This window comes from Chanodichthys erythropterus, chromosome 13, assembly GCF_024489055.1.
Source record: "Chanodichthys erythropterus isolate Z2021 chromosome 13, ASM2448905v1, whole genome shotgun sequence".
NCBI classification, from domain to species: Eukaryota; Metazoa; Chordata; class Actinopteri; order Cypriniformes; family Xenocyprididae; genus Chanodichthys; species Chanodichthys erythropterus.
Window position 1 is genome coordinate 27,301,010 of NC_090233.1, and position 27,697 is coordinate 27,328,706.

The window sequence follows — 27,697 nt, forward strand, 5'->3', positions numbered from 1 at the left end:
AACTATTGGGTCAGGAAGAGGCTTTTTTGGGGTGGGATGATACTTTTTTCAGATAAAAAAAAAGATTTTTTTGATCAAAAATGACAGCAAAGATATTTATAATGTTACAAAAGATTTCTGTTTCAAATAAATGCTGTTGTTTTGAATTTTCTATGCATCAAATCTTTCAAAAACATAAAAATAAATAAATAAATAATCTGACCAATCCCACACTTGGGAAAGGTTCTGTGTGTGAAAAAGTAGAATAAAACAATACAACATTGTTTTAAATGCAATTTTTATTCATTACCATAAAAAGTACATCTCAGTCAAGCCTAATATGTATATGTAAATGCCTGCAGCTGCAATGTGATATTAAATGAGGGTTAAGTGATCTGTGTAAATATGTGCTAATCCTGTGAGATGTCCGCTTGAATTAAACCACAGCAAACCCCTTTTTTTCCTTCTGTCATAATTTCTACATACAGAAGCATTTCAATAAAGCTATAGTAAATGACTTGGTTAAGTGAAAAACAATAAATAATAAATCTCTATGTGTATAAATAAAACAAAACTTCGTAAACTTTGAGTGCACTTGGTGCCATGCGTGGTGTGAACACCATTCCCTAACAAAAGGTCACCGTGTCGCTCTGCCGAGACAGTTAAAGGTGGCCGTTTGAGATAATTAGCTGCTTTTCTGAAGTGGTGTTACGCCAGCATCCCTTCCCTTTAAGAAACACCGAATCCCTGTGATATTTTCACCAGGATGCTTCGCTATCCCTGCAGTGATTGACTCACACAAATACTACCCACATTACCTGAAGGTAAGCATATGCTCATACACACACTGTCTGCACATTTAGCACTGAAACAAGTGCCTGAGTGTTAATGTACTGGCATCAGAACACACACATGAATGTCTTCCATTACATTTTTCTGTGTAGTGTGGTGAAAGAAGTATCTTCATATGAGCTGTGTATAAACAATTCAACTTGAGCTATTGCACAGAGAGTGAATCTATCCTGGCTTCTATATATTATGATATTCGCTTCATTATTCTATCCTCTTTCTTTATTTATTCAAAAGCACATGGCATTGTACCTCAGAAGACATGGAACTGTTTGTATGAGTGAGATTGTCAGTTCTCTGTGTTTGCTTTAGCAGAGAGTTGCAGCGGCTGGTGCCGTAGATGGTGGCGGCGTGTCAGTGCTGGGGAGCTGAACGCGTTTGGCGCTGATGATTGAGTTGGGTGTGACCGTTGTGGCCGTGGCTTCTCGCTGTGGCTGTGGCTATGGCTCTGGCCCTCGAGGGCCCCCTCACACACCTCCAGCAGCAAGAGCACCTGCTCCCGCAGGAGTACAGCCTTGAACCTGCGTGCTGCCATGTAGAAGAAGGCCTCAATAAAAGCCTGAAGAGACATTCCTGAAAGAAGGAAAGAGCTTTTACTTGACACTCAAAAAGAACAAATTGCTTCCTTGAAGAGACAATCGTGTGTTGGTTTACTGTCAAATCTGTGCATTAGCTGGACCACTGAAAAATATGGTTTTGTTTCTTGCGTGATTTGAGTTTAAAGCAACGCGGTTTATGACACCTTTGTTGTCAAATCTCTACTCGCTTGATGATAAAATGAAACTATCGACATCTTTTTGTCTATAAATTATGTAATTTTTCTGTAGAGTATAATGGATTATCGAAAAATAAGAAATGTAGAGTAGGGACTTCAATGAATGAATGAATGAATGAATAGACTGAAGTTGGACATTTTGATAAAAAAGTATAACACATCTGCTCAAAATGAACCCTTCCAAGCTCCAAAAGGTAGCAAAATATGCTTTATTTTATCTTCCGTAATGGATATTCTAATATTAGATGAGTTTTATATTATCGCGACAGGTGGAGATCCATCCGAGTTAGATATAGATCTGGGTCGCTAAAGACCCAAATATGTAAGAATGGTTGGTGAAACATTCATGCATTTAAGGGTTAAAGGGTTAGTTCACCCAAAAAGGAGAAATTCTGCAATTAATTACTCACCCTCACGTCGTTCCACACCCATAAGAACAAAAATTAAGATATTTTTGATGAAATCCGAGAGGTATATGACTCCATAGATAGCAATTTAACCACCACTTTCAAGGTCCAGAAAGGCACTAAAGACATTGTTAAAATAGTCAACGTGACTACAGTGTTTCAACCTTAACTTTATGAATCGACGAGAATACTTTTTGTGCACAAAAACAAAACAAAACCAAACAAACAGCTTTATTTAACAATATCTTCTCTTCTGTGCTGAAGGTTGAACCCCTGCAGTCACGTTGACTATTTTAACAATGTCTTTAGTTCCTTTCTGGATCTTGAAAGTGGTGGTTGAATTGCCCATGTTCCCAACATTATGAAAGGCATAAGACAAGGGCAGAACGTCTGGATGTGCACAGCTAAATCATCAGACTAGGTAAGCAAGCAAGGACAATAGCAAAAAATGGCAGATGGAGCAATAATAACTGACATGATCCATGATCATTATATTTTTAGTGATATTTGTAAATTGTCTTTCTAAATGTTTCTTTAGCATGTTGCTAATGTTCTGTTAAATGTGGTTAAAGTTTCCATCGTTTCTTACTGTATTCACGGAGACGAGAGCCGTCGCTATTTTCATTTTTAAACACTTGCAGTCTGTATAATTCATAAACACAACTTCATTCTTTATAAATCTCTCCAACAGTGTAGCATTAGCCGTTAGCCACGGAGCATAGCCTCAAACTCATTGAGAATCAAATGTAAACATCAAAATAAACACTGTACTTACGTGATTAGACATGCTGCATGACGAACACTTTGTAAAGATCCATTTTGAGGGTTATATTAGCTGTTTGAACTTTTTTTATGTTGTTTAAGGCAAGCGCGAGCTCTTGGGGCGTGGAGCACCAGATTTAAAGGGCCACACACCCTGAATCGGCTAATTTCTAATGATGCCCCAAAATAGGCAGTTAAAAAAATGAATTTAAAAAAAATCTATGGGGTATTTTGAGCTGAAACTTCACAGACACATTCAGGGGACAACTTAGACTTATATTACATATTTTAAAGTTCTAGGGCACCTTTAAATTATGCTCTGAAGATGAACAAAGGTCTTGCGGGTGTGGAACGACATGAGGGTGAGTAAATAATGATAGAATTTCATTTTTGGATGAACTAACCCTTTAAGGTTAGAGATTTTGAAAGACCTCAAACCCTAAGTAACAGACTTTGACACACAACTTCATATTTGAGCTATGGCTATATAGTATGAGCAATAAAAAAAAATCTATACAAACATTTAATTGTCATTTAAATAGTATACTGACAAGAGAGCAAAAGATTTGAGAAAAGCCATTAGTGACATTATTTCCGAGCTGTAAGGGCTTTAATCAGAAGTGTACATATGGCAGATTTTCCCTTCTGCTTGTTTATTAATTAATGTGGCTTCATCTGTGTATTATTTAGTGTACGTGGTTCTGTCATATCTCCAAGCTGATGAAAACTTAATTAAACTATATTTATGTTTCGGCTAAAAACTTCATCAGCAAGCGCAAATCATCAGCAGCAAATTCTCAAGGTCACATCAGAGCCTGAGAGTCGAGGGAGAAAAATACAGACCGCTTCGGTCTAAACAGAAAAACTTTGTACATTTTAAACATGAAGAAAGAGAGCAGTGAAATTCTCTTTGTGCATTTCAATGATAAAGCCACTTGCTGTTATTACAAATATTAAGGTTCTCATGAACCATTAGGGGGTTTGAGACTGAAGGTGGATGCAGATCACTCGTCTGACTGCATGTACGGAGCGTTAATGAGCCCTCGCTGCGGACACGATGGAGCCGTGAAATACATCTAGAAAGAAAACAGGCGGCATGCTGTGCTGGTCAGAAATATGTGTACATTGAGAATGGATGGCGAGAATTAATAAAGCAGTGCTGTTCTCCAGAAGGAGAAAATAGGTTTCATTAAGCAGACTAATGAAGGAGCGCTTAAAGAATTCAGCATTTTCCTGTCAAATGAAGCACATTGAGTTCTAGGATGGACTGGAGTGAAGAAAGGAACTCAAAGACCGATAAATCCTTGCTTCTTTAAGTATTCTGTCCAAGTGTCCAGTCAGCATTCCTCAATAGTAAATGTATTACTATTAATGAAGATCATGGCGGCGCTATCTCTCTCTCCCTCCTCCTCGGGGATAAACAGTCTGATCCCCCCACTTTTAAACAGCTCCTTCTATTATTTATAAATATCAACCTTATCCACCAGTTATTACTTTCCTCTCGCCACACACAGTTTGTCGTCTGTGAGTGTGTGTGTGTCTGTGTGTTGATTCCTAACTGCAAGGCGCTAATGACCAAATTCAGTGCAACCTTCCGAAATGTTCCGGAATTCAGCTCACATCATTCCACTCTGGCCATTTAGGAGCACAGAGACTCGAGTATATATTCATTCTCTCTTTTGATTAGGAGAAGCAAAGCCTGGCATGCATTATTCATTTCATACGTTCCTCCAAGAAAACGATGCTAGCATGACCCAACCTAATGCACCATCACAAGGAATATTACCAGTGCTCATTTAAAAGCAGAAATGACTTAATGTGAGGGCACATTAGCTTTGGCGCACACACACACACACACACACACTCAAACACACACAAATGTTCCCATTTACCAAAGTATCTTTTCAAATTGAAAGCAAAAAAAATAAATATTAAAGAAATTAAAATATGAAAGATTGAGGCAGAGCTTGAAAATTTGGTTATGTGGCATTAGCTGATTGGCCATGTATTTTTCCAATCTACAAGTACTGGGCAAATTTATTTGTCAATTATCTCCCCTGACGATCTCATTTATGCAAGGGGAAATGCGCTATGATGAATAGTAGCAAATGTGTCTTTTATTGGAGGCTGTTTAACAGCTTTTTGATTGTGTGTCGGCCGCGGGAGTGAAGATGTGCTGTAAATTGCATCGTGATTGGTGGGCCACTTGCCTGCCTCTCTGGAGTCGGGGAGCATTCCGGCCCAGCGGCGCGTGATGTCGATGTACAGGATGTCCACTGAAGCCATTGAGAAGCTGCTGTTACTCAGCTTGCAGTTCCTAAAGGAGATGCTCGGTTAATGTGGTACGTGACACCTGAATGTTGTCGTATTCTGACGACGGAAACACTAAGAGGCTCTATGGAGGCAGAATCACATTCATTCCGCTAAATTTAGCCATGATGATTTATGCCAATTAAATCTGAGCCAACGTAACGGTTGTCGTTAGCCAGTCGAGCTACAGGAACTAATGACTTGCCTGATAAAGGTGCGGAACCCGGTCGGGCCCAGTCTCATGGTTCCTTTGACACCGAGGAAGCGCAGGAAAATGGCAGCAATGCGTTCCACGACCCGCAAGTAATTAAACTGCTTTGTGTATTTGGGGAAGACTTGCTTTAAACACAAAGATGGAAGAGAATCCGTCAAGCTTTCTTTCTCATCACTTCCTGTCTCCACAACAATAGCGTCTTCTGGTGAACCGCCCTCCGTGTTTGACCTGTTGACACAGAACAAAGGTTAAACTCAACACACACACACACAAAATCCTTTGTGTAGACCTGCATCTTTGGACTTGGTAGAACATTAAATCTCTAAATTGAAGAAGCAGGATCAAAAAAGTATATGGTGTTTTAGATACAGTACTGTGCAAAAGTCTTAAGCCCGGGATACACTGCATGATTTTAGCGATCCTATAAGATCATTAGAAATCAAACTGTGCGACATGGATCTTTTAAACTTGGGTACGACATGCATTTAGACACCTATTGACTTTTAGGCTACGATGCAAGTTTCTGCAGAAGAATAAAACGTCATTAGTATGCGATAGTGATAAACAAAAAGACCACGTTGAATCACTCTTTGGCAGTAGTAGTTTTTATGCCTGCTGAAAAAATTGGAAGCGGTGAAAGAAGAATGTACGACATAGGACCACCGATTAAGAGGCACGACGATCCCAGAAATCGCCATGATTGTTTCACAATGGCAATCTTTCGCCTGGGACAGCCAAAAATCGTGCAGTGTATCCCAGGTTTAAGGCATGTTAGTATTTTTACCAAAAAGGTAAAACTCTCACAGTTCAAAACCCTTACGCTACGTCCTGAACCTTCCCTATTCAACTTACGGAAAAAGCTTAACTGACGTGATGCCAGTTTACACTTTCTTCATAAGCTGAATATGGAAGGCGGCCTGGTGGAAGCTAGATATTTTACTCCATAACTTGTTAAATATCGATTTTTTTTTTTTTTTTTTACACAAATGCATCACTTCAGAAGGCCTTTATTAACCCCCCCAAGCTGTGTGGATTGCGTTTATGATGGATCTATGTGGATGGAGACACTTTCTTCAGCTCATACTCGTTGATCCCGCTCACTGCCATTATAAAGCTCGGAATGCGTCAGGATATTTCTTAATATTTCAGCTTGTGTTCATCAGAAAGAAGAAAGTCATATACACCTAGGATGGCTTTAGGGTGAGTAAAGCTTGGGCTAATTTTCATTTGAAAGTGAACTAATCCTTTGAGCCAGTTATTTATATCTTTTGCTGTAGTGTGTCAGTAGGAAATATCATTTTACATTTCCAAACATTCCTTGTGCCATTAATTGTAATAATCCTGTGAGATTTTTGCATGCACAAGGTATGCTCCACACAGAGATCTGATCTCACCATCATCAAGTGTATCTTGGATTATGTTGAAGAAACAGAAAAAACTGAGACAGACTAAATCCAGAAGAACTGTGGCAACGTTTCCAAGACACTTGAAGAAACCTTCCTCCAAAACAAACTATCCGTAAGTGTACCTATGACAAAAGCTGTTTAAAACACAAAGGGTGGTCACACCAAACATTGATTTGATTTAGTTAATAGAAGTTCATTGATAAATAAAATCTATTTATGACATTATTTTTGAAAGAATCCTTACTTTACAGCATTTTTACACACATGCCTAAGCCTTTTCACTGTCTTCAAGTGACTTGCCCTGCCAACATTTCCACTCACCCCTTTAACTGGTATCCTCTGCAATCAAAATATTTCTGATTAGGTTACTCTGTCTTTCTCTCGCTTTTTATATTTATTGATATTTATTCATTTTTAAGACGGTAGATGAAGAAAACAGTAAAAGGTCACTTAAGAAACGGTTAAACAAGAACAATAAACAGTCAAAAAAAAATTCTAGAAAGTTTGCTGATTGGTTTTGTGATAACAGCATAAGGCATAAACAAAGAAAATCTGTCAAGAAGGAGAATGGAGGATTTCAAACCGAAGGACTAGAAAAACCCAGGCTTCCTTGGTGAACAGCATCACAAACCACAAGCCTTACAATTTTCTCTCATTAAATTCCTCTTTCTCTCTCACTTACCCAAGGACAACATAATGAAAAACAATTATTTAACAATCACAAAACCAACAGAGCGAACTGCAGGCCTCTCATACGTGCACTGAGCCCAGATGGCCGAGGAACCAGAAGCAGTTTGTTGTGTGTAGATGACTGCATTTCAGCACTGCTGTAAGTAACTCTGCACTAGTCTAAGTAGATGCATGATGACTTCCGACCTGAAGGCTGTGGCTTGACACTGACAGCGTAAAAGTACTAATGACAGTGACGTGACTTAATAGGTGACAACACACTTAATAGGTTTACTTGAAGACAGCAACAGTCATCCCTCTCACATACAACCTTTAGCATGCACATACACAAATTCATTCACTTTCACAATAATGGCCATCTTCACTTCATATTCAGTTTTTTTTAATGCTTCACAAACTTAATACAATTAATTTGATATAATTTTGACATGCTCTACAATATGTTTAAAAAGTTAATGCGCAAAAGGTTAGAAAGCAATTTTAATCACACTAAAATCACCTTAACATGCATATTGTTTACATCTTGTGGCTGTACTACTGAAATACTGAGTATTTTAACATTTAAAGATGGGATCTATTTGCTTCCACTGTAAGTGCTTCATAAGAACCAGCTTTTGCATATTTTGGCTTTGTTTTTTAAAGAAATGTTGGTAATAAACATTATGCCGCAAATGCTGTAGACTGAGCTTTACTTGTACTGAAACTGGAATATTTCCTTTAAGAGATCATACCTGTCTCTGTGCCTGCCGGAGGCTTTATAAACAGAATAATAATAATAATAATATTGAGAGTAGCGGCCCACTTTTCTTATAACCTCCTAAGATACTGTATGTCTAACATATTAATAGATGCTATCAATTTGCTTCAGGGTCATCTGGGCTAATTTCCCATAGAAGCCTCTGGAAACACACAAGATAAACTGGCCCAATAAGACATGTGATCGACAGCACTAGAGGAACAGCACAAATATAACTGGAAAGCCCTGCGAGGAATAGACTGTCATTATACAACACTAGTGAAGATGTTCTGGTTTTGTAAAGCCTTAATGACTTTCTGCTTGTCAGTATTAGCCGTGACAATCGTACTCAGGACAGCATAGCTTCAAAAAGCTTCAAAGGAAGTGAATAGGAAGTGAGTGTGAGTGGCATGTAAATTCAGACAGTCATCACAGTCACTGAAGGTTTGATATTTCAGGTTGAATGAAAGGAGGTTATAAGATGAAAGAGATTGTGACAGAGTATGGAGAACTTTCTCTGAGTGTCCTTGATTTATTGTATTCATCCAATCTTTTGTGCCAATATGAGTTTGTTTGCTTGACCATAAGAGACATTCCTACAGGGGAGACTGTTTATTTGTTTATGTAAATGTATTTTTGACACACTAATATACTCATTGTAAGAACTCGAAGTCTGGAAGAAAAAGTTTTAGTTTCATGCCCCTTGCAGAGTTTGGAAGATTTTTAGGTAACACATTTTTCCTTCAATAAACTCCTAATTTACTGCTTATTAATAGTTAATAAGGTAGTTATTAAGTTTAGGTATTGGGTAGTATTAACAATGTAGAATAAGGCATTCATATGTGCTTAATAAGTACTAATAAACAGCCAATATTCTAGTAATATGCAAGCTAATAAGCAACTAGTTAAAAGACCATAAAATAAAGTGTTACCGTTTTATTTTATAAGATCATTGGTTATTTTTCTTAATTTAATGCTGCCCAGAAGAATCTGCATTACAAACATTTACATACACTGTAAAAAATTAAAGTTGATAAAACCTAAAAGTTGAAGGCAACCACTTGGAGGAGAAAACTCAAAAATCTCCTGCTGCTGGTTGCCGTCAACTTTTAAGTTCTCATTTTTTGATTTTTTTTTTTTTTACAGTGTAAAAAAAATGCCTATTTTGGGGCATCATTAGAAATGAGCCGATTCAGGGCTACTGGCCCTTTAATTCTCCTGCTCCACTCCCACGGAGCTCGCGCTTGCCTTAAACAGTGCCTAAACAAAGTTTACACAGCTAATATAACCCTCAAATGGATCTTTACAAAGTGTTCGTCATGTATGCGGCATGCATGCGTCGGATTATGTGAGTATTGTATACTGTTATATTGTTTACATTTGATTCTGAATGAGTTTGAGGCTGTGCTCCGTGGCTAACGGCTAATGCTACACTGTTGGAGAGATTTATAAAGAATGAAGTTGTGTTTATGAATTATACAGACTGCAAGTGTTTAAAAATTAAAATAGTGACAGCTCTTGTCTACGTAAATACAGTAAGAAACGATGGTAACTTTAACCACATTTAACAGTACATTAGCAACATGCTAATGAAACATTTAGAAAGACAGTTTACAAATATCACTAAAAATATCATGTTATCATGGATCATGTCAGTTATTATCGCTCCATCTGCCATTTTTCGCTGTTGTTCTTGCTTGCTTACCTAGTCTGTTGATTCACCTGCACAGATCCAGACGTTACTGGCTGCCCTTGTCTAATGCCTTTCATAATGTTGGGAACATGGGCTGGCATATGCAAATATTGTGGGCGTACACCCCGACTGTTACGTAACAGTCGGTGTTATGTTGAGATTCGCCTGTTTTTCAAAGGTCTTTTAAACAAGAGATTTATATAAGGAGGAGGAAACAATGGAGTTTGAGACTCACTGTATGTCATTTCCATGTACTGAACTCTTGTTATTTAACTATGCCAAGATAAATTCAATTTTTCATTTGAGGGCACCTTTAATATCATTTTGACCCATACAATGTATTGTTGGCTATTGCTAAAAATATACCCGTGTGACTTATGACTGGTTTTGTGGTCCAGGGTCACATATATATTCACACAGACACACACAGAAAGAAAGAAAGAAAGAAAGAAAGAAAGAAAGAAAGAAAGAAAGAAAGAAAGAAAGAAAGAAAGAAAGAAAGAAAGAAAGAAAGAAAGAAAGAAAGAAAGAAAGAAAGAAAGAAAGAAAGAAAGAAAGAAAGAAAGGAAGGAAGGAAAGAAAGAAAGAAAGAAAGAAAGAAAGAAAGAAAGAAAGAAAGAAAGAAAGAAAGAAAGAAAGAAAGAAAGAAAGAAAGAAAGAAAGAAAGAAAGAAAGAAAGAAAGAAAGAAAGAAAGAAAGAAAGAAAGAAAGAAAGAAAGAAAAAGAAAGAAAGAAAGAAAGAAAGAAAGAAAAGCATGATTAAACTGTTTTTTCATTTTTCATCAAACACCACAAAACAGACAACTGTGCTAGATCATAAAAATGCACATCTAAAGGCTAAATTAGCAGATATTAAACAAAAATGTGCACACAGTGTCTTTTCCACTCTGAGCACACATGCACTTCTCAATTAAACTATGAGCTGACTCCACACTTTCCTCAGAAACAGTGGCAGCCTGACTTTTATTTCCCCCCAGGCCCAGACACTAAAGAGTATACTGTAATTGTTGCTGTGTACAATGAGCTACAGTAAAAAGGTGAAAGCATGAGACACAGACCCGCTCAAGGGGCATGAGGCCGTCTGCATTTCCATGACTGAGAGAGATAGGAAGAGTGGCCACACAAGTGTGAAATTCCATCACAGGATTTCCTGAATTTAATTTTTCCATCTGAAAGGCTTATGACTGCAGCTCAACAAACCATTATTTCAGCTCCACCAAAACTGAAAGGAGGATGACAACACGCACTGGTAGGCATGCACACACAAACTGCGCCATCAACTGTCTGAAAAGTCTTAAAGCCTATGACTCACGTTACGTGTTTCCTCTGAGCAGGGTCCATGAGCCGCAGCGTGTCTCTGATCACACCCACTTTCACCTCCTCATCTACTGGACTCGGTACATATTCATACACACCAGGTGACACCTGTAACATATGGTATGGCCTCAATAATCAGCATCCTAACAAACTCATGTTTATGTCCTCAGTCTGTAAACAAGTGTTTGTTGGGGGTTGGTAAAATGTTTTTAGTCAAAAACTAATGTTTTAGTTTGTTGGTTAGTCTTGTGCTGAGCAAGGCTGCTTTTACTTGATCAAACATACAGTAAAAACAGTAATATTGTGAAATATTATTACAAATTTAAAAAAAATGTTTTCTATTTTAATATATTAAAAAAAAGGTAATTTATTCCTGACGTTTCCAAAGCTGAAGCAGCCATTACTCCAATCTTCAGCGGTGTCACATTATCCTTCAAAAATCATTCTAATATGCTGATTTAGTGCTCAAGAAACATTTCTTATTATTATAAATGTTGAAAACAGTAGTGCTGCTTAATATTTTTGTGGAAACCATTTTTTTTTTTTTTTTTTTCAGGATACTTTGATGAATCAAAGAAATCAAAAGTACAGCATTTATTTGAAACAGAAAACTTATAAATGTATGTCACTTCTGATCAATTTAAAGAGATAGTTCACCCAAAAATGAAAATTCTTCCATCATTTTGCCTATGCACCCTCAAGTTGTTTCAAACCTGTATGAATTTCTTTCATCTGCTAAACACAAAAGAAGATATTTTGAAGAATATGAGTAACCAAACTGTTGCCCATTGACTTCTACAGTACAGAGGAAAAATACTATGTAAGTTAATGTGGCCCATCAACTGTTTGGTTACTCATATCATTCAAAATATATTCTTTTGTGTTCAATAGAAGAAATTCATACAGGTTTGGAACATTTGGTGAGAAAATTATGACATAACTTTCATTACTGGGTAAACTATCCCTTTAATGCAGCCATGCAGAATAATAGTATTAATTTCTTAAACAAAAATCTTGTTGACCCCAATTTTTTAACAGTATACCATGGTAGCATCGTTTTTTTTTTAACATGTAAAATGATGATACCATGTTTATTTTTTTTTTGTTAACACACGCACACACATGTATGTATATCATATACAATCACATAATTTTAAAAGAACATCTGCACCCTCACCTCCTGCTCATGTTCAATCCTCATGCTGGGATTGGCATTGACCTCTAGTAAAACAGGCTTCAAGTTCTTCATCAGCAGGATATCAAAGCCCAGGATCTAAAATTGGGACACATCATCTTCTGTTATTTAGATTTTATTGACTTCGAAAACCAGTGATTTGCAGAAGATTAGGGGGTCGCCTGCTGAAGGAAAAACATAGTTAACAGCATATGGGTGTGTGCTCATTTTTCACATGTGAATGACCTATGTGTAGGCCACCTAAAACGAAAAAAGCATAACAAACACAAAAGAATTCATTGTAAATATACCTGAAAACATGTCGGTCCTGGTTTTCCAGGCGGTATATCTGCCTGGTAATACACCTTCAGTTCAGGCACAAGTGCAATTACTGTCTTTATAACCAAAGCAATAATGTCTGACCAGACCTTCTTGATGTCCACTCCTTTAGATGCTATGCGATAGAGAACGCTAGAGAAGGTGCGTTTACTGCCCGTGCTGCAGCTGTCGGAGTGGACAAAGTTCCCGCTGTGCACGTTAAGGGAATAGTTGGTAAGGTGCATAAAAACATGACTGAGATTCTTCTGGCTGGGTTCTTGGTAGGGTTCTGTGCAGAACCTGGACAGACCCTCTTTAGCAATGTAGATCTCTAAAGGCTCCAACGAACGGACCAGAACGTAGAGGCGGATATCAAACTTCAATTTATCGATGAGCAGGGGTTTCTGGATATATTCTTGAACAACTGCTTGTTTGATCTGAGAACCTGAGATAACCCGAAGGTCAGCGGGGTCACGGATGAGGTAGATGCCGTCGCCCTGGGATCCGCTGTCCGGTTTGACGATGAAAGTTGGTTTGAGGGTTGAATCGTTATCCTTCAGGAGACGAATCTTGAAAAAGAGGACAAAAGTAGAAGGTGCACAGTGAATGTTTTTTCAAATATGTTTGCAAAAAAAAAAACAAAGAGGCCTTTTGCCATCCATCCCTGCAAAGAAATAACTATTTCAGATCTAGATTTTGTTTTAGTGACACAAAATATGATCTTATGTCTGGACACAAGGGTTTGAAAGGGTTAACATGAACAGTATTTAGCAGTCTCCAGTTAAAGTGCTCTTAACGATAAGACATTTCAAGATTATAAAAACAAGTAAGTAAAACGTATCCAATTGTTCTGCTAAAAAGGTAATAAAAAAAAAAAATTGTTTTGTTGTTTTGTTTTTTTTAAAAGGCATTGAGCGCTTGTGACTATCCACTAATTATGGTTGGTAAACTAAACCTCATATTTCCGACTAATGCAATGGTTTTCTTCAGCCAGCATACATCAACAAATCTTTTTTTCACCCTCTTTTGAAGAACCTCCCGTAGATCTTTGCTGCCCTCTGCAGCTTTTTTAATAAAAATGTTAATCAAACACAAGGCTGAAAAAAGAGAAAAGAAAATAAGCATGTGCATGTAAAAAAATAAATAGAAATAGCAATAATTGATCTCAAAAAGAGAAATAAAAAGCAAAACTTCCCATGTACCCTCAAAAAACAAAAAATCAAACCCTAACCAACTGAAGCACAAATTTGTTTAACCTACTGGACAGTGTAAGAGAAAATCCCCTTTAGCCAGCCAATCTGAACAAATAAAGCACACAGCTAACTGTAACATGTGGAAGGGGATTGAACATGCAAATCCTGCAACTACAAGATCTTTTAACAAACTTGTCGTTCACAATTAGTTGTTGCTGGCAACTAAACTGCTTAACCTGGTTTTACTGCGATTCTGTCCTGACCAATTACTACCACAGCAATGTACGTATAGATACACCACTTTGAGAAACACTGCTGGGGGAAGACGGCAAACCAGATGACACCTTGCCTGGGTATTTAACAAGAAGACGTGGCTTCTGTGAATGTCCTCTTCATTGATTTCACAAATAGACTCTAATACCTAATCAAGTTGCCTGAGTTTGTTACTCTATTTCATTAAGGTGTTTCCTTCACTGAGATTGTACCTGTGTGGAGAAGAGCTGGTATTCCTCAGGCAGTATCCAGGAGCGTGGGTAGAAGTTGTACTCCTCCGGGAACAGCTCTTGCATGGTGCGCACGGCACGACTCAGGTTTATCTTCCGCAGCATCTCTATCATTCCTGCTGACCGACAGGATAGTTGATGAGAAAACAGTGAAGTCTAAGAGAAACAGCAGCACAAAGGCCAGAGAACGGCTGCAGTTCCCCATCAGTCTATAGCCCTACAGGGACATTATGCTCTCAAATAGTATGACACATTTTAGAGCATTATTTCCCAGCAGTTTCATTAAATCATTTGATTTCAATGGTTCCATAGCGGAGGCACACAGCTTGGACATGCTGTCTGTGTGAAAGCAACTGTCAATACAGCTATGAAAACAGTCATATTACATCCAAGCCATGAGTCAGCAGCACTGGAGACTCCTTTATGACTCCACTGCTGAAAACTAGAAACAGTCCAGTGATCAATACTCATCATATGATTGAGAAACGTTCTCTAAAAGTAAGCACAAAATGACTAACTTTCTTTTAAAGTAAATGTGTCTGCGCATCTGATAAAAGTTAGTACTGATTTTATTTTTGGACACATTTTCGTTTTGTTTTTAATATATTTAGAATATTTTATATTTTTTGTATATATTTATTTAATATACTTAGTTTCAGTTTTAGCAATTATAGTTAAGAAAGCAGTAAATCTGTCTGCTGCTTGCATCGATCTAACTGGAATGTCCCTCCATGCTGAAATCAGTGGGACGTGTTCAACCAAAAAAAAAAAAAAAAAAACAGGTCAGATCATTCAACTTTGTGATCCGATGTTTTTAGTTTTTCTTATACTTTATTTCAGTTCAAGACATTTAAATAACATTGAAAGAAATAGTTTTTCTATCATTTTTTTACAACAGTATAACAGCCCTGTTTTAACAGCCCCATCCTCAATGCTTTAAAGAGATGATTTAATGTTGGAAATCTCCTGCTTTCCAGGTTAAATGACCAAAGCTTCTATTTAGATATTCATTGTCACTGTATAATATGGTAATACTACACGAGAAGCATTTAAAGCAGACAAGTGAGCGGTTGCCATGGTAAGGAACAATATGAAACCTGCTTGTGATAACCAATGAAAAAATCATCTGACTGAGCCTAAACAAAATCAGCAACAGCACGCATTATATTTTTATACATCTTGTTTTAGATCATGTCTTTTACTCTGACACCTCACAGCACGTTTCCTTCATTTTTGGCTAATCCTTTTGTTTAAATTAATAATTATATTTGCTTTCATCTCAGTCATTTAGTTCAGTTATTTTCGGGTTTAATGCTTGCTTCAAATAGATAATTTGGCAGCAAAAATTACAGCATAGCACCAGCTGCTGTCCAGCTACCAGAATAACCGCTTTGAAAGCAAATATACTGGTTTTAAAATTAGGATAGAATAGGCCATTAAAGATCATTTAATCATCATTTAAATTCTTATAATTTTAAGATATGAACAGAGACGGGATAAATTAAAAAAAAGAAAGAAAAGAAAAATTACGGTCCTAATTGCTAATGGTAGTGTTCTCATTAACTCTTTCCCTGCCATTGACAGAGTTTTCCAGCTTTCTGTGTTTTCAGTGTTATACGGTAGGGGGCGCTATTACACAACTTCGGAAAGAGTAGAGAATCTCCAGATGAAAACACAGGCAAAAAAGAAGCAGAAACATGCGCTAAAAACATTACTTATGCGCACTGTGGTCTTTGAAAGAAAAAAAAAAAAGTCTAATTTTTTGTTCAAAATGAAACTTTATGAAACTTACACACATTCAAGTGTTGATAAAAAATAATGCATGAAGCTCTATCTATCTCTCTATATATTGCATGTTCCGATATTCATACAACAAAATATTCCAGGGTCCATGAAATGTTTGTGAAAATGATCAAAAATACTGTCGCTGGCTGGCAACTTTTAAATAAAACACTGGTGGTGGAAAGAGTTAAACTCACCCTCATTTTGTTCCACACCCGAAAAAACCTTTGTTCAACATCAGAACACAAATTAGGATATTTTTGATCAAATCCGATGGCTCAGTGAGGCCTCCATTGACAGCAAGTTAATTTACACTTTCAATGCCCAGAAAGTTACTAAAGACTAGGGCTGTTCAACAATAACCGTTGTTATCGTGTACAAAATAAGAGTCTGTGTTTATGTAATATATGTGTGTTTGTTTTATTTATAATTATTATGTTTATATAAATACACACACATACATGTATATATTTAAGAAATATAAGCATGTATGTATAAATATATAAATATATTTTTATATATTTAAATTATATATAAATGTAAATATTTGTATAGAAATATAAGATATTTTTCTTAAATATATACATGTATGTGTGTATATTTATATACACATAATTATACACAAAACACACTATTACGTAAACACAGACTCTTAATATTACGTAAACACAGACTCTTATTTTGTACACGATAACCACGGTTATCGTTGAACAGCCCTACTAAAGACATATTTAAAATAATTCATGCGACTATGTCTTTAGTACCTTTCTGGGCAATGAAACTGTAAATTAACTTGCTGTCAATGGAGGCCTCACGGAGCCATCGGATTTTATCAAAAATATCTTAATTTGTGTTTCGAAGATGAACAAACGTCTTATGGGTGTGCAACGACATGAGGGTGAGTAATAAATGACAAAATTTCCATGTTGAGTGAACTAACCCAACTTATGAGAGATTATGTTTCTACTATGGCAAGATCTTTTAAAGACCTACTTTTAGTGAAGTTTACCTGGGAATTTGTTAACTTGCCCAGAGACGATGTTCTCATTGTCATGAAACGAAACGCCATGCCAGTAGATATCACAGGCTGTCCGCCTACCCATCGGAAACTGCAGGATCAAAAGAAAGAAGAGATTTGAGTCAAAGTACAGGAGGAGAACTATCAATCAAAACACAATAAACATGTCATATTTTTGACAAGAATACAAAGAAAAACATGTTTATGACTAACTGTACCAGAGCAGTACAACAGCAGCAGCTCACTTCTGCAGGAGCCTTTTTCCAAGAATTTTTTTGTAAACAATTTTTTACTCCTTCCTACAGTATGTATGCACACCATGGCTGAGGCTCTCAATGACTTGGAGGAACAGTTGTACTTCAACTGTTGAAAATGCATTGGAGCTCCTATGGTCATACAGACCACTGGTTCAGATTTTGGTCCATTATACTGATGACTAGGCTACAGTGTGGGCTGAGCATGATGTAGGTTATCAAGGGGACTAATCAGGATGGAGGTAGCGTGCTTAGTATAGTCTTGGGTTACGTGTCTTGAGCAGGATTCTGGGAGGATTATGTCACTGTTTAACAGGCTAAAGAACTGTGAGGAGGTATTCCTATATTGGTCACCAGGTGCACAGAGGAAACCCTGAAATCTGTGATCAGATTAGGAGATCACAAAGCTTCACTGGTTTGCTACAGTTGTGAAAATGTCCCCACTAGTGATGTCCATCAGGGGGGGGATTTGAATATTTTTCTGCAATAATCACGATTAACAGCCTCCAACATTACAATTTGCAATATATTTTACATTGTAATACATATTTTCACACTAAATCTCATTACTGAATCTCTTTAAATTAACATGAAAACAACATAAAGATGTTCATTTGTTTAATGGCGTCTTTTTACTAAGTACTATGAAGGAAGACCATTATCACTGAACAATACTGCTACTGATGTCTCTATTATTATTATTTTGTTCTCCATTTCTGGGGATGAAATGAGTAATTATAGCCATTTAACATTACAGTATAATTGAAAGCCTTTGTTTAAGCACTTAACAGGCTTAAATATAATAATAACTTTTATTTTAAGTGAACATAAATCAAACTTAACAGAAACCCATCATAATAAACATCACATTTAGCTGTGCCTTTAATATAATGTGTTGTAAAAAGTGTACATAATATAGTGATATCTCATCGAAACCGATTATCAGCTCTCTCTGTTTGAATGAGAGCTGTCAGTTCATTTTTCCCTACTAAGTTTATTTTGCATATTAATTTTCACAATAAGAAAATCACTTACATTTGGTATCAATATTTTTGTGTGAGGATCCATCCTCTCAATACGACGTCAGTACTGCAAGTATTTACACTTACACCTTAATTGTCTTAATCATTACGCTTCTGACAGAATCAAAACAGGCAGCCAAACAGAGCTTGACACACGCCCAAAGAGAAACACATCAAGGTGAGTACGGCTGATCACTGGATATGCCTACATGCAGACCGTGCTCGGTCGCTGTCTCTCGCTTCGCGGAGCTGGTGAGCTGAACCCAGATAGCGTGATTATATACTGTAACACTAACCAAGTGATGTTTTTAAAAGAAGTCTCTTATGCTCACCAAGTTATTATTCCATTATTATATTATTATATATCTATTATTACAATTTAAAATGTTTTGTATTTTAATATTTTAAAATGTAAACTATTTCTATGATGGCAAAGCAGTCACGTGATCCTAGAAAAATCATTATACTGTTCCAGTGCTCCGGAAATATTTCATTATTATCAATGTTGAAAAAACAAAATGTCTCAACAAAGATCTTGTGGGGACATTTTTTTTTCCCCCATGATGTGTTCAAAAACACAGACATTACAAGCTGGGCCAGAACAATTAACAAGTGACCTTTACTCGCTCTAGTTGCTTTAATCTGACGTACAGCAATTTTGTGCAGCATTAATGCTTGTGTGCGTGACTTTGATAGATCACGGCATTAACTGGTATAAACTAAAATGGTCTCCATTTCTTTTTCCTCATGAGACAATTTTCTTCTTGCATTACATTTTAATAAATACTGAAGCAGGGTAAAACTAAACTGGGCAGTTCAATTAGATCTGCCTTCTTTGGACAAAAGGAAGAAAATATTGATACACATTTGTCAGATTTAGTGACCAGCACGGACTGCACCAGTGGCTAGTTCTTAATTATCTTTATTCAAACTGATTTCAGAATTTCACACAAAAATGAAAATTCTGTCATTCTTTAAACAATTTCAGTCAAAATATTAGCACATTTGATAAATCTGTTTGATCATAATATACTGTTCTAACATTAACACAGTAGGGTTAGCAGAGATATCTTAAATAAGAATAAGGTTCCATCGCTCTGTCAGAGTTGCCATAGAGCAGGTCAGGAAATGAGGACGTGACTTTTCAATCCAATCACCTTTAGCCTCAACTAAACCAAGTTACTTGGATTTGTAGCAGGTTAAAGACACGTGAAACTGTCACGAAACAATGACAATAAAACTAGTTTGCCGAAAACTTCAGAACTTGGAAATAAAATAATTTCAATTTGACTTGAATCAGAACTGTCCTTTCGAAAAGCACTTTTCTCTCTTCATATAAAGGGTTATAAAATGTATTTACAAGCCGGTTACATTTCTATTCTCTTTTCTCCTTTAGACGATCATTACCCCTGCAACATTAGCCTGGACCCCTTTCAGATATTTCTCATGTGTTACAGACAAAAGCATATGTTTACCTGGTGCATGTATGTGCTTGTGTAACCTATGCACAGGTTAGAGAATCCATAACAAATCCTTATTGGTCTAACCCAAATTTACAAGCTACAACAATCACACAAGTATCTGTACTCTAAGCACTGATGTCCTGTTGTTCTGTACAGGCAAGGAGAGCAGTGGGAATACAGGCATGTGGTGTTATCCAAGATTGTGCTTATTCATTTCCCACTGTGAAGGCACGACCATATGGTGAGAGTCAGCATTCAACTGCATTACTGGAGCTTTGTGTATCTTCGCAACCATTGCACATTAAAAATGAAAATGCATTAAACTGCATTGTAAATTTCGATCCATTGATCCAAATATGTAAATGGACAATTTTTGACATGCACAAATGTAACTAAATTGTTAATGAGGTAACACTTTATTTCGGTAGTCCACTTAAGAGAGGGGTGTCCAGCCTCGGTCCTGGAGGGTTTCGCTCCAACCAGCTCCAAAACACCTGCCTGTAAGATTCTAGTATGCCTAGTTAGCTGGTGATTAGCTGGTTCAGGTGTGTTTAATTTGGGTTGGAGCTAAACTCTGCAGGATAAGCCAGGAACGAGTTTGGACACCCCTGACTTAAGATATTCTAATAACTATAACTTTGCAAGCAAGAAGATGTCAGCTTATTCTTCTAAGTTGTTTACTGAGAAAGTAAAATTGGCGACCTGAGTGGCTTCAATATGCTGTCTGTCAGAGACAATAACGTACGTAATACATAATGCACGCGAGAATAAATTTGTTCTGCACTCACTGAAATTGAATCGGAATGATCAGGGAACTAAGAGATATACTTCACACTGCAAGCTAAAGAGAATAAACACCAATCCAGTTGAAAGACTGTCAGGTTAGCGAACATAGTTGAACGTGTTGGTTTCGGCAGATATTTTTTGCAATACTTTTTACAATCCTGACTTGAATATTTTCAATAATTTTCTATTCTTAACTGATCTGTTTTTTTTTTGTTGTTGTTGTTGTTGTTTTGTTTTGTTTTGTTTTTGTAATAATGAACTGTTAAATGAGCAATCTTGAGGATGAGTCCCTGTAGTCATCTAATTTGACTCTTATATGCTGATATGCAATAAACTTGACAGGTGATTTTTATAAAATGTAGTTTGATCTTCTCAGTTGTTTAAAATATTATGTCAATTATTATTTTCCAATAAAACATGATACAGGATTTGTTACATTTAATTACCCCTTAGCAGATTTCGACTCTAATTCAGATCACAGATGATCTATTGACTGCCTTACAAATCCAAAAACTTGAATTGAACCCAGTAAAGACTTTGAATGGGTCATGACAACAACTGCCCTCAGTTTGCCAGCTGGCTGATAGCAAACTTTGGCTCTTTAGCTCATGTGGCAGGTTTTAAACCTATACGAGTCCTTATCAACTGCTTATATATCATACTTTGTCTCTCACTGTCACAGTTGGATTTTTGGATCTATATGTTTCTAAATAACATCAAGAAATGATAGTATTCAAAACTTCTCAAAACTGCAGGTGGGAACTCCTTCTGCCCTTGAATCAACCTTTGGTGAAGCAGACAGGAAGGTATAATGGATACGCTTAAACTTGAAACCGATCTTTAACAAGGCAGCTTTGAATTACAAAGGCTCATAATATTTCAGTGGAGATGAGAAGAACGGGGTGTAGACATTCATTCAGTAAGACTGTACACTACCTCCAGCCTGCCAGGTGTTGTGCACCACACAGAACTTCATGCATGGTATAGTTTAACAGCTTATCAATGTATTTATGAGCATTTCTTTTTTTAATGCAGAGTGACTTCACACAAACGGTCAAGTGTAACCAAATGCGTGTGTTTGTCAAATGGTGTAGAAGGACAAGGTTAAAGACTGGCAATGTCTGTTGAAATATTAAGCCTACAGGTCTTGAGTAAGTGTTTGTTTAGATTGTGGGAGCTTAAAGAAAGTGTAGATAAGTCCAATGGATTCACATAATATAGATGTAACAATATCATTTAACACAGAATCACAGATACATTAAAACGTATCCGCTTGTTAAGTCGTGACGTAAGGAACGCCATTTCTGGGTCCAAGCCTCGATTCATTTCACTTGAGAATGGCATCTCCACGGCCGTTTATGAGCGCTATTTATTCCTATTAAACATTTAACATTTTAAAGTTAAACATTTAAAATACTTACAGTCTACACTACCGTCTCCGTGCTCACAGCGTCACAGACATTAATATTTTAATGATTTATAAAAGATGAATCACTGTCTGGCCATCTGGGATTTTAGTATGGAGATAAAGGTTATGATTATAATGTTTTGGAAGTATTACACCACATCGTGTATGTATATTAGCACCATTTGTTGTTTTCTTGGATCGGAAGCGCTACAGCGTGACGTCAGACTTATCAACCGTATAGTAATTTGAGACAGAATTGTTTCTCTTTAAAATACTTGATACAGTGAGATCTTTCAGTGATTTAGACTGAAATTCACTACACAAACACCAAACACTAGGCATCATATAATTGCAGACTTTTAAAAACGGATACAGAGAAAACATCAGACATGTCCTGCTGTATATCTATTAAAGGGTTAGTTCACCCAAACATTAAAATTCTGTCTTCATTTACTCTCTCATGTCGTTCCAAACACGTAAGACTTTTGTTCCTCTTCAGAACACAAATGAAGATCTTTTTGATGAAGTCTGAGAGTTTTATGTCCCTCCAGACAGACACTTTGATGATTCAAAAAGTTCATAAAGAGATCATAAAACTAATCCATATGAATTAAGCGATTTAGTCCATTTTTTTCTGAAGAAACTTTAATTTAGGCTTTTATTCACATATAAACATTTATAAACATTGATGCATGTGTCAAGCAAACATTATGAGCTTCTGTTTACCACAACTGATGTGTGAGTTGATGAATGTTTAAAAACCTAAATCCAATCTGTTCTTCATCAGTGATCATGTCTCTTCAGAAAATTTGGACTAAACCGCTCAACTCAGCATCAAAATGGTAGTTGTGTAGCGGTCTATAGAGGGACAGAAAGCTCTCAGATTTCATCAAACATGTATTTATTTGTGTTCCAAAAATGAATGAAGGTCTTACGGGTGTGGAACGACATGAGGGTGAATAATTAATGACAGAATTTTCATTTTTGGATGAACTAACCCTTTAAGGGTTTTGAGGGGTGAGGTTATGGTTAAGGGTGACATCAGGGATAACTGTAGATTTAAAACAATTAACTATTTTAGATTAAAAAACATAACATTTGTTATAGTAATGTAGTAATGGACTTAAGAATTTCTTAATTTCCATAACTTTTAACCAAGCCTGCAAAATACAACTTTGATACAGTCCACATTTTTTCAACATAAATTACATACCTAAAACCTAAGAATTTTTAAATTAGATGAGGTTATCATTATTATTATTATTTTAAAAAGACTACAATGGTTGTCTGACTTGTCAAGCACATTAACACATCCTTGTGGTAATTGAAGTCCATATTCATCAATTTGTTGTATAATGTTCTAAAACAAATCATTAAAGTATCTTCAAGTAATGTTAAAGACAGGCCTTATTTTACTGATAAATAAAAACTGATATTTAAAACCACAGGAAGGAAATTCCAGAGGGAACCAACCACTGGTTCAAAAGTACAAACTGTTTCCGGGGTGTACAAACCTGAACAGCTTTATATTGATTGATAGTTTAAAAACCTCCAAATCAAGCCAGGCTACTTTAAAATTAATGCAATAAATTTTTTTAAAGCCCAAATCCAAAAATTCCCTAACAGCAGATGGCATGCAATACAATCCTATAAAATCGGAATCATCTCTACACTGGTTATTAAAGGGTTAGTTCACCCAAAAAGGAAAATTATGTCATTAATGGACTAAATCTAAAATATCTTAAACTGTGTTCCAAAGATGAACGGAGGTCTTACGGGTTTGGAACGACATGAGGGTGAGTCATTAATCACATAATTTTCATTTTTGGGTGAACTAACCCTTTAAGTTCTGTATCGATTATAAAGTATTGCTAATGACCTATAAGACTCTAAATGGTTTAGCTTCTGTGTACTTAACTGATCTTCTATTGCCCTACACGCTCTTTAAGATCACAAAACTCTGGACTTCTGGTTGTACCTAGGATATCTAAGTCCACTAAAGGAGGGAGAGCGTTTTCACATTTGGCTCCGAAACTCTGGAATAGCCTTCCTGATAATGTTAGGGGCTCAGACTCACTCACCCACATAACTATATTTGCTTAATGTTATGAACAGCAGCTACGCTAATTATTCTCCATTTGCTATACACCCGTCCCGAGGTGACTAGAGAGGACATCAGCTTTAGTTTGGATCCAGCCTCTTAAGAAGACCTCAGATGACCAACACCTATGAAGAGACGGCGCCAACTACTGCGAGGACTTCAGAAGACGCAATCATCTGGATCAACATGCACATTGCCCAATTTCTATATCCTAATTATTGTTAATGAAATTCATTTTTCCAGGAGCTCATTGCTTCTACCTTCAGTTTAACTGCTAACAGTGATTGTAAATTAATTGCCTAAATTATTACATTATTTGCTAACTGCATTCTTTAAATTGTGATGTTGACATGCATTCTCTGTAAAGCTGCTTTGAAATGATATGTATTGTGAAAAGCGCTATACAAATAAATGTGAATTGAATTGAATTGAATTGAATTCAATGAAAAGTAAATACAATCAAAGGTTATCTGGTGTCAGAAGAACAGGGGTGCTCTCACCTCTTTCCACTTCAGCTGTCTGATGCTCATCTTCAGCGCTTCAAGCGACGTCTTCGCTTTGGAGGTGTCCACCGTCACAGCTCTCCTCTTTTTGGCCACTTTGCTCCCGTCCTCTTTACCATGGTGCTCACATTTCAAATCCTTCTCTCTCTGGCATGACTCAACGTGACTGTTTGCTGCCGTTTTGCCCTTTAAAAGCCTTAACGTACCTTTAATGTTTTGCTCGTTGCTCAGACGGCTCTGTCCTTTCTCCTGAGAATAGTCTGACTTCTGTGGCGTCAGGTCTGACAACTGTTTGCCGTTCACCTGTCTCTCATGACCATCAGCTTTGCTTCTACTTTTACTCCGACTTCTCCCATTGATGCTACTTCTGGAGAGGTCTCTTCGAGCTGCGAAGGAGACCTCAGCGGGTACTGTAGTCACTGAGGCCGGGGACAGCTGCTCCTTGTCGGCCGCGGCCTCGCTCTCCACCGCTTTCATCTGCTGGAGCTCAATCTTCACTCTCTCATAGTGATCGCTCATAGTGTTAATAATTGTCGGATGGTTTGTGATCTCATTTAGGTTGGTGAATATGTCAGGATAATCTACTAGCATAAGCTGCTAACATGGACCAGCTGGTGCTGCCCAAACTAAAGCACAAAAACAGAAAACCAGTCTATAAAACAGTCTATGGAGCCTGTATATAAACTAGCGTAAATACACACGGACTCCATTATTACAGTCTGAACATTATAAAGACCCTATCAGAACTGACAGATAGCACATCACTACAGTGTGCTGAATGTTTTTGATGGCTATCTAGCGGGACAGGAGTGGCTCCAGGCACAAGAGCTGTCCAGTTTCCTTTTACTGGGAAAACGAGGCTCTTGACCGCCTGTAATAACACTAAAAGCTGCATATAAACGCAATTGTGCTTAATTCATCCCATTCTATATAAAAAAAATACTCAACTAACAGCACATATCAGGGGATATATATGGGGAAGATGAGCGCAGGGCATGGCAGGGCGCATCACCGCATTCCCCCTGTCAGTTTCGTTCAGTTTTAAAGTGCCGGTGAGGGGGGCACCGACTGCTCTCGCGATTTTAAACAGACGCCGTATCTCCAAATGAAAACATCGCGTGCATTCAGTTTACCTGCTGTTTGCTAAGACGTGGCAGAGTTAATGCAGCCGGACAGGTGAAGTGTCAGCTGATGGCCAATGGACTGACCAGAAGTAAAGCTCCAGTGTGCTGTCGCTGCTGGTGTTTTGGTCCTGTTGACAACGCAACGCAACTGACGGAAGCCGTCGAGGCACATGGCAGCAACATATTGCGCTGGACTCGGGCTATTCGCGAAGCGAAAAATCAGAGACCATTCTAGCCATTACAGCTTAATAATAAGAATAAGAAAGAAAAAAAAAAAAAACATGAATTACATAATTTCTTGGTGTTTGGTGTGTCTCCTTGTTATAATGCACTTGAGCTGTAAAACTGCATCTTGATCATCTTCATGATTATCAGTCATATCATATGTCAGTATATGCAATGAATGGGAAAACATACAAAATCTCAGTATCTGATATTTTATGACGACTAAAAATATATATTTTCTGAGAAACCTGAGATGTCTGTCCTAGTCTTCTATCTTAAAACCCATAATGGCCACATTATGCCTCTGATGCAGCAGAGGGAGCACTTGTGTTAATATTAAAAAACAAAGCTGCCACACTTCTCTCTCTCTCTCTCTCTCTCTCTCTCTCTCTCTCTCTCTCTCTCTCTCTCTGTAATGTTTTGCAGTATCCAGTGACTTGAATAGAGATTCTTCGCCACAGATGCATGACAAGAGATAGGTGAATACAGGGTAAGTGCATGTTGCAAGACCACATCAGCAGATCAGCAAACTTTCTGTCAGGGACTTGAAATGCCTTTCAATCAAAAACACCACTTCAGTTTGCATATTGTGAAGATCTATGGGCTAGTTGTGCTATTTGTCTTACAGGAAGTTTTACACAAGGGCTATAATAACACAGTAATTATAAGTTAATATAAATTACAGTAAATATAATCCTTGTCCTTGTGAGGACATTTTTTGAGGAAAACAGCTTATAAATCATAAAGTGATGTTTTTTGAACATGTAAAAAAGGCATAAAGTTTTCTGTGATCGGTGGTTTAGGGTTAGGTGATAGAATACAGTTAGTACAGTATAAAAATCATTATGCCTGTGGAACGTCCCCATAAAACATGAAAACCCAATGTGTGTGTGTGTGTGTGTTGTGAGAACTGTCACTAAGATGGAATAATGTTCGTGTGTGTTTGAACTGTGCTCCGAAGTATTTTCAGAACAAGTCACTTTATTATAATTACTATACTTGGTTGACAAAACAATAATAACATAATTAACAATAACAGTAGCAGAAAATTTCCTTTGCAATAATAATGGTGCAAATGTTCAATGGCTTCTTTTTGTAAATATGAAGTATAAAAATATGAAGTATGTGTCTAAACAGAAACTGACCTACTCTGAGAAATGGTTTAAATGTTTGACAACTAACCAACTAACGGCCCTCCCTATAAGCGAACTAAGCAGCTGCTTAGGGCCCCGCCGCCACCAGGGGCCCCCAAGAGCAAATTAAATGACAGCTTAATTTTTACAGCGCTTATTCTATCAGTTGCAGTTGTACAACTGCATTTGCATCACGTTAACACAGCGGTAGAGTTACACTCATGGGACTATTTTTGCAATCACAAAAGTTCATTATTTGCATGTGCTTCAAAGCCCTGCCGGTTAAACATTAATTCATTCAGAAGAAACAAATTAATTTAGGTTTAAAACAACTTGAGAGTGAGTAAATGATGAGAGAATTTTCATTTTTGGGTGAACTATTCCTTTAATGTTAATACATTTATTATTTTTATCTTCCTACAGGTCCATCTGAACTGTTAATTTTATGTCATTAAGTATTAAGTCCATTTTGTACATTTACATTTATTTTTTATGTAAGAAAATACTGTTTATCTTAAGTTATTTTAACTGAGGGGCCCCCAAATAAAATTC

The 27,697-nt window shown here is 37.0% G+C and overlaps 1 protein-coding gene across 2 annotated transcripts; it reads right to left on the reverse strand.

The window, feature by feature from the left end:
* Window positions 1–322: 322 nt before the first annotated feature.
* ttll11 (tubulin tyrosine ligase-like family, member 11) lies at window positions 323–25,906 on the reverse strand. Of its 2 annotated transcripts, XM_067405553.1 has the most exons (10): window positions 25,797–25,903; window positions 24,661–25,289; window positions 17,118–17,217; window positions 14,309–14,442; window positions 12,624–13,199; window positions 12,316–12,411; window positions 11,134–11,246; window positions 5,288–5,524; window positions 4,983–5,089; window positions 323–1,401 (listed from the first exon to the last, which is right to left on the reverse strand). In XM_067405553.1, exons 2-10 carry the CDS (start codon window positions 25,252–25,254, stop codon window positions 1,118–1,120), a joined length of 2,241 nt encoding a protein of 746 aa, XP_067261654.1. In that variant the 5' UTR covers window positions 25,255–25,289; window positions 25,797–25,903; the 3' UTR covers window positions 323–1,117. The 2 variants fall into 2 exon arrangements, with proteins under 2 accessions (XP_067261654.1, XP_067261653.1); XM_067405552.1 differs by having other exon boundaries at window positions 324–1,401; window positions 24,661–25,906.
* Between the last annotated feature and the right edge of the window lie 1,791 nt (window positions 25,907–27,697).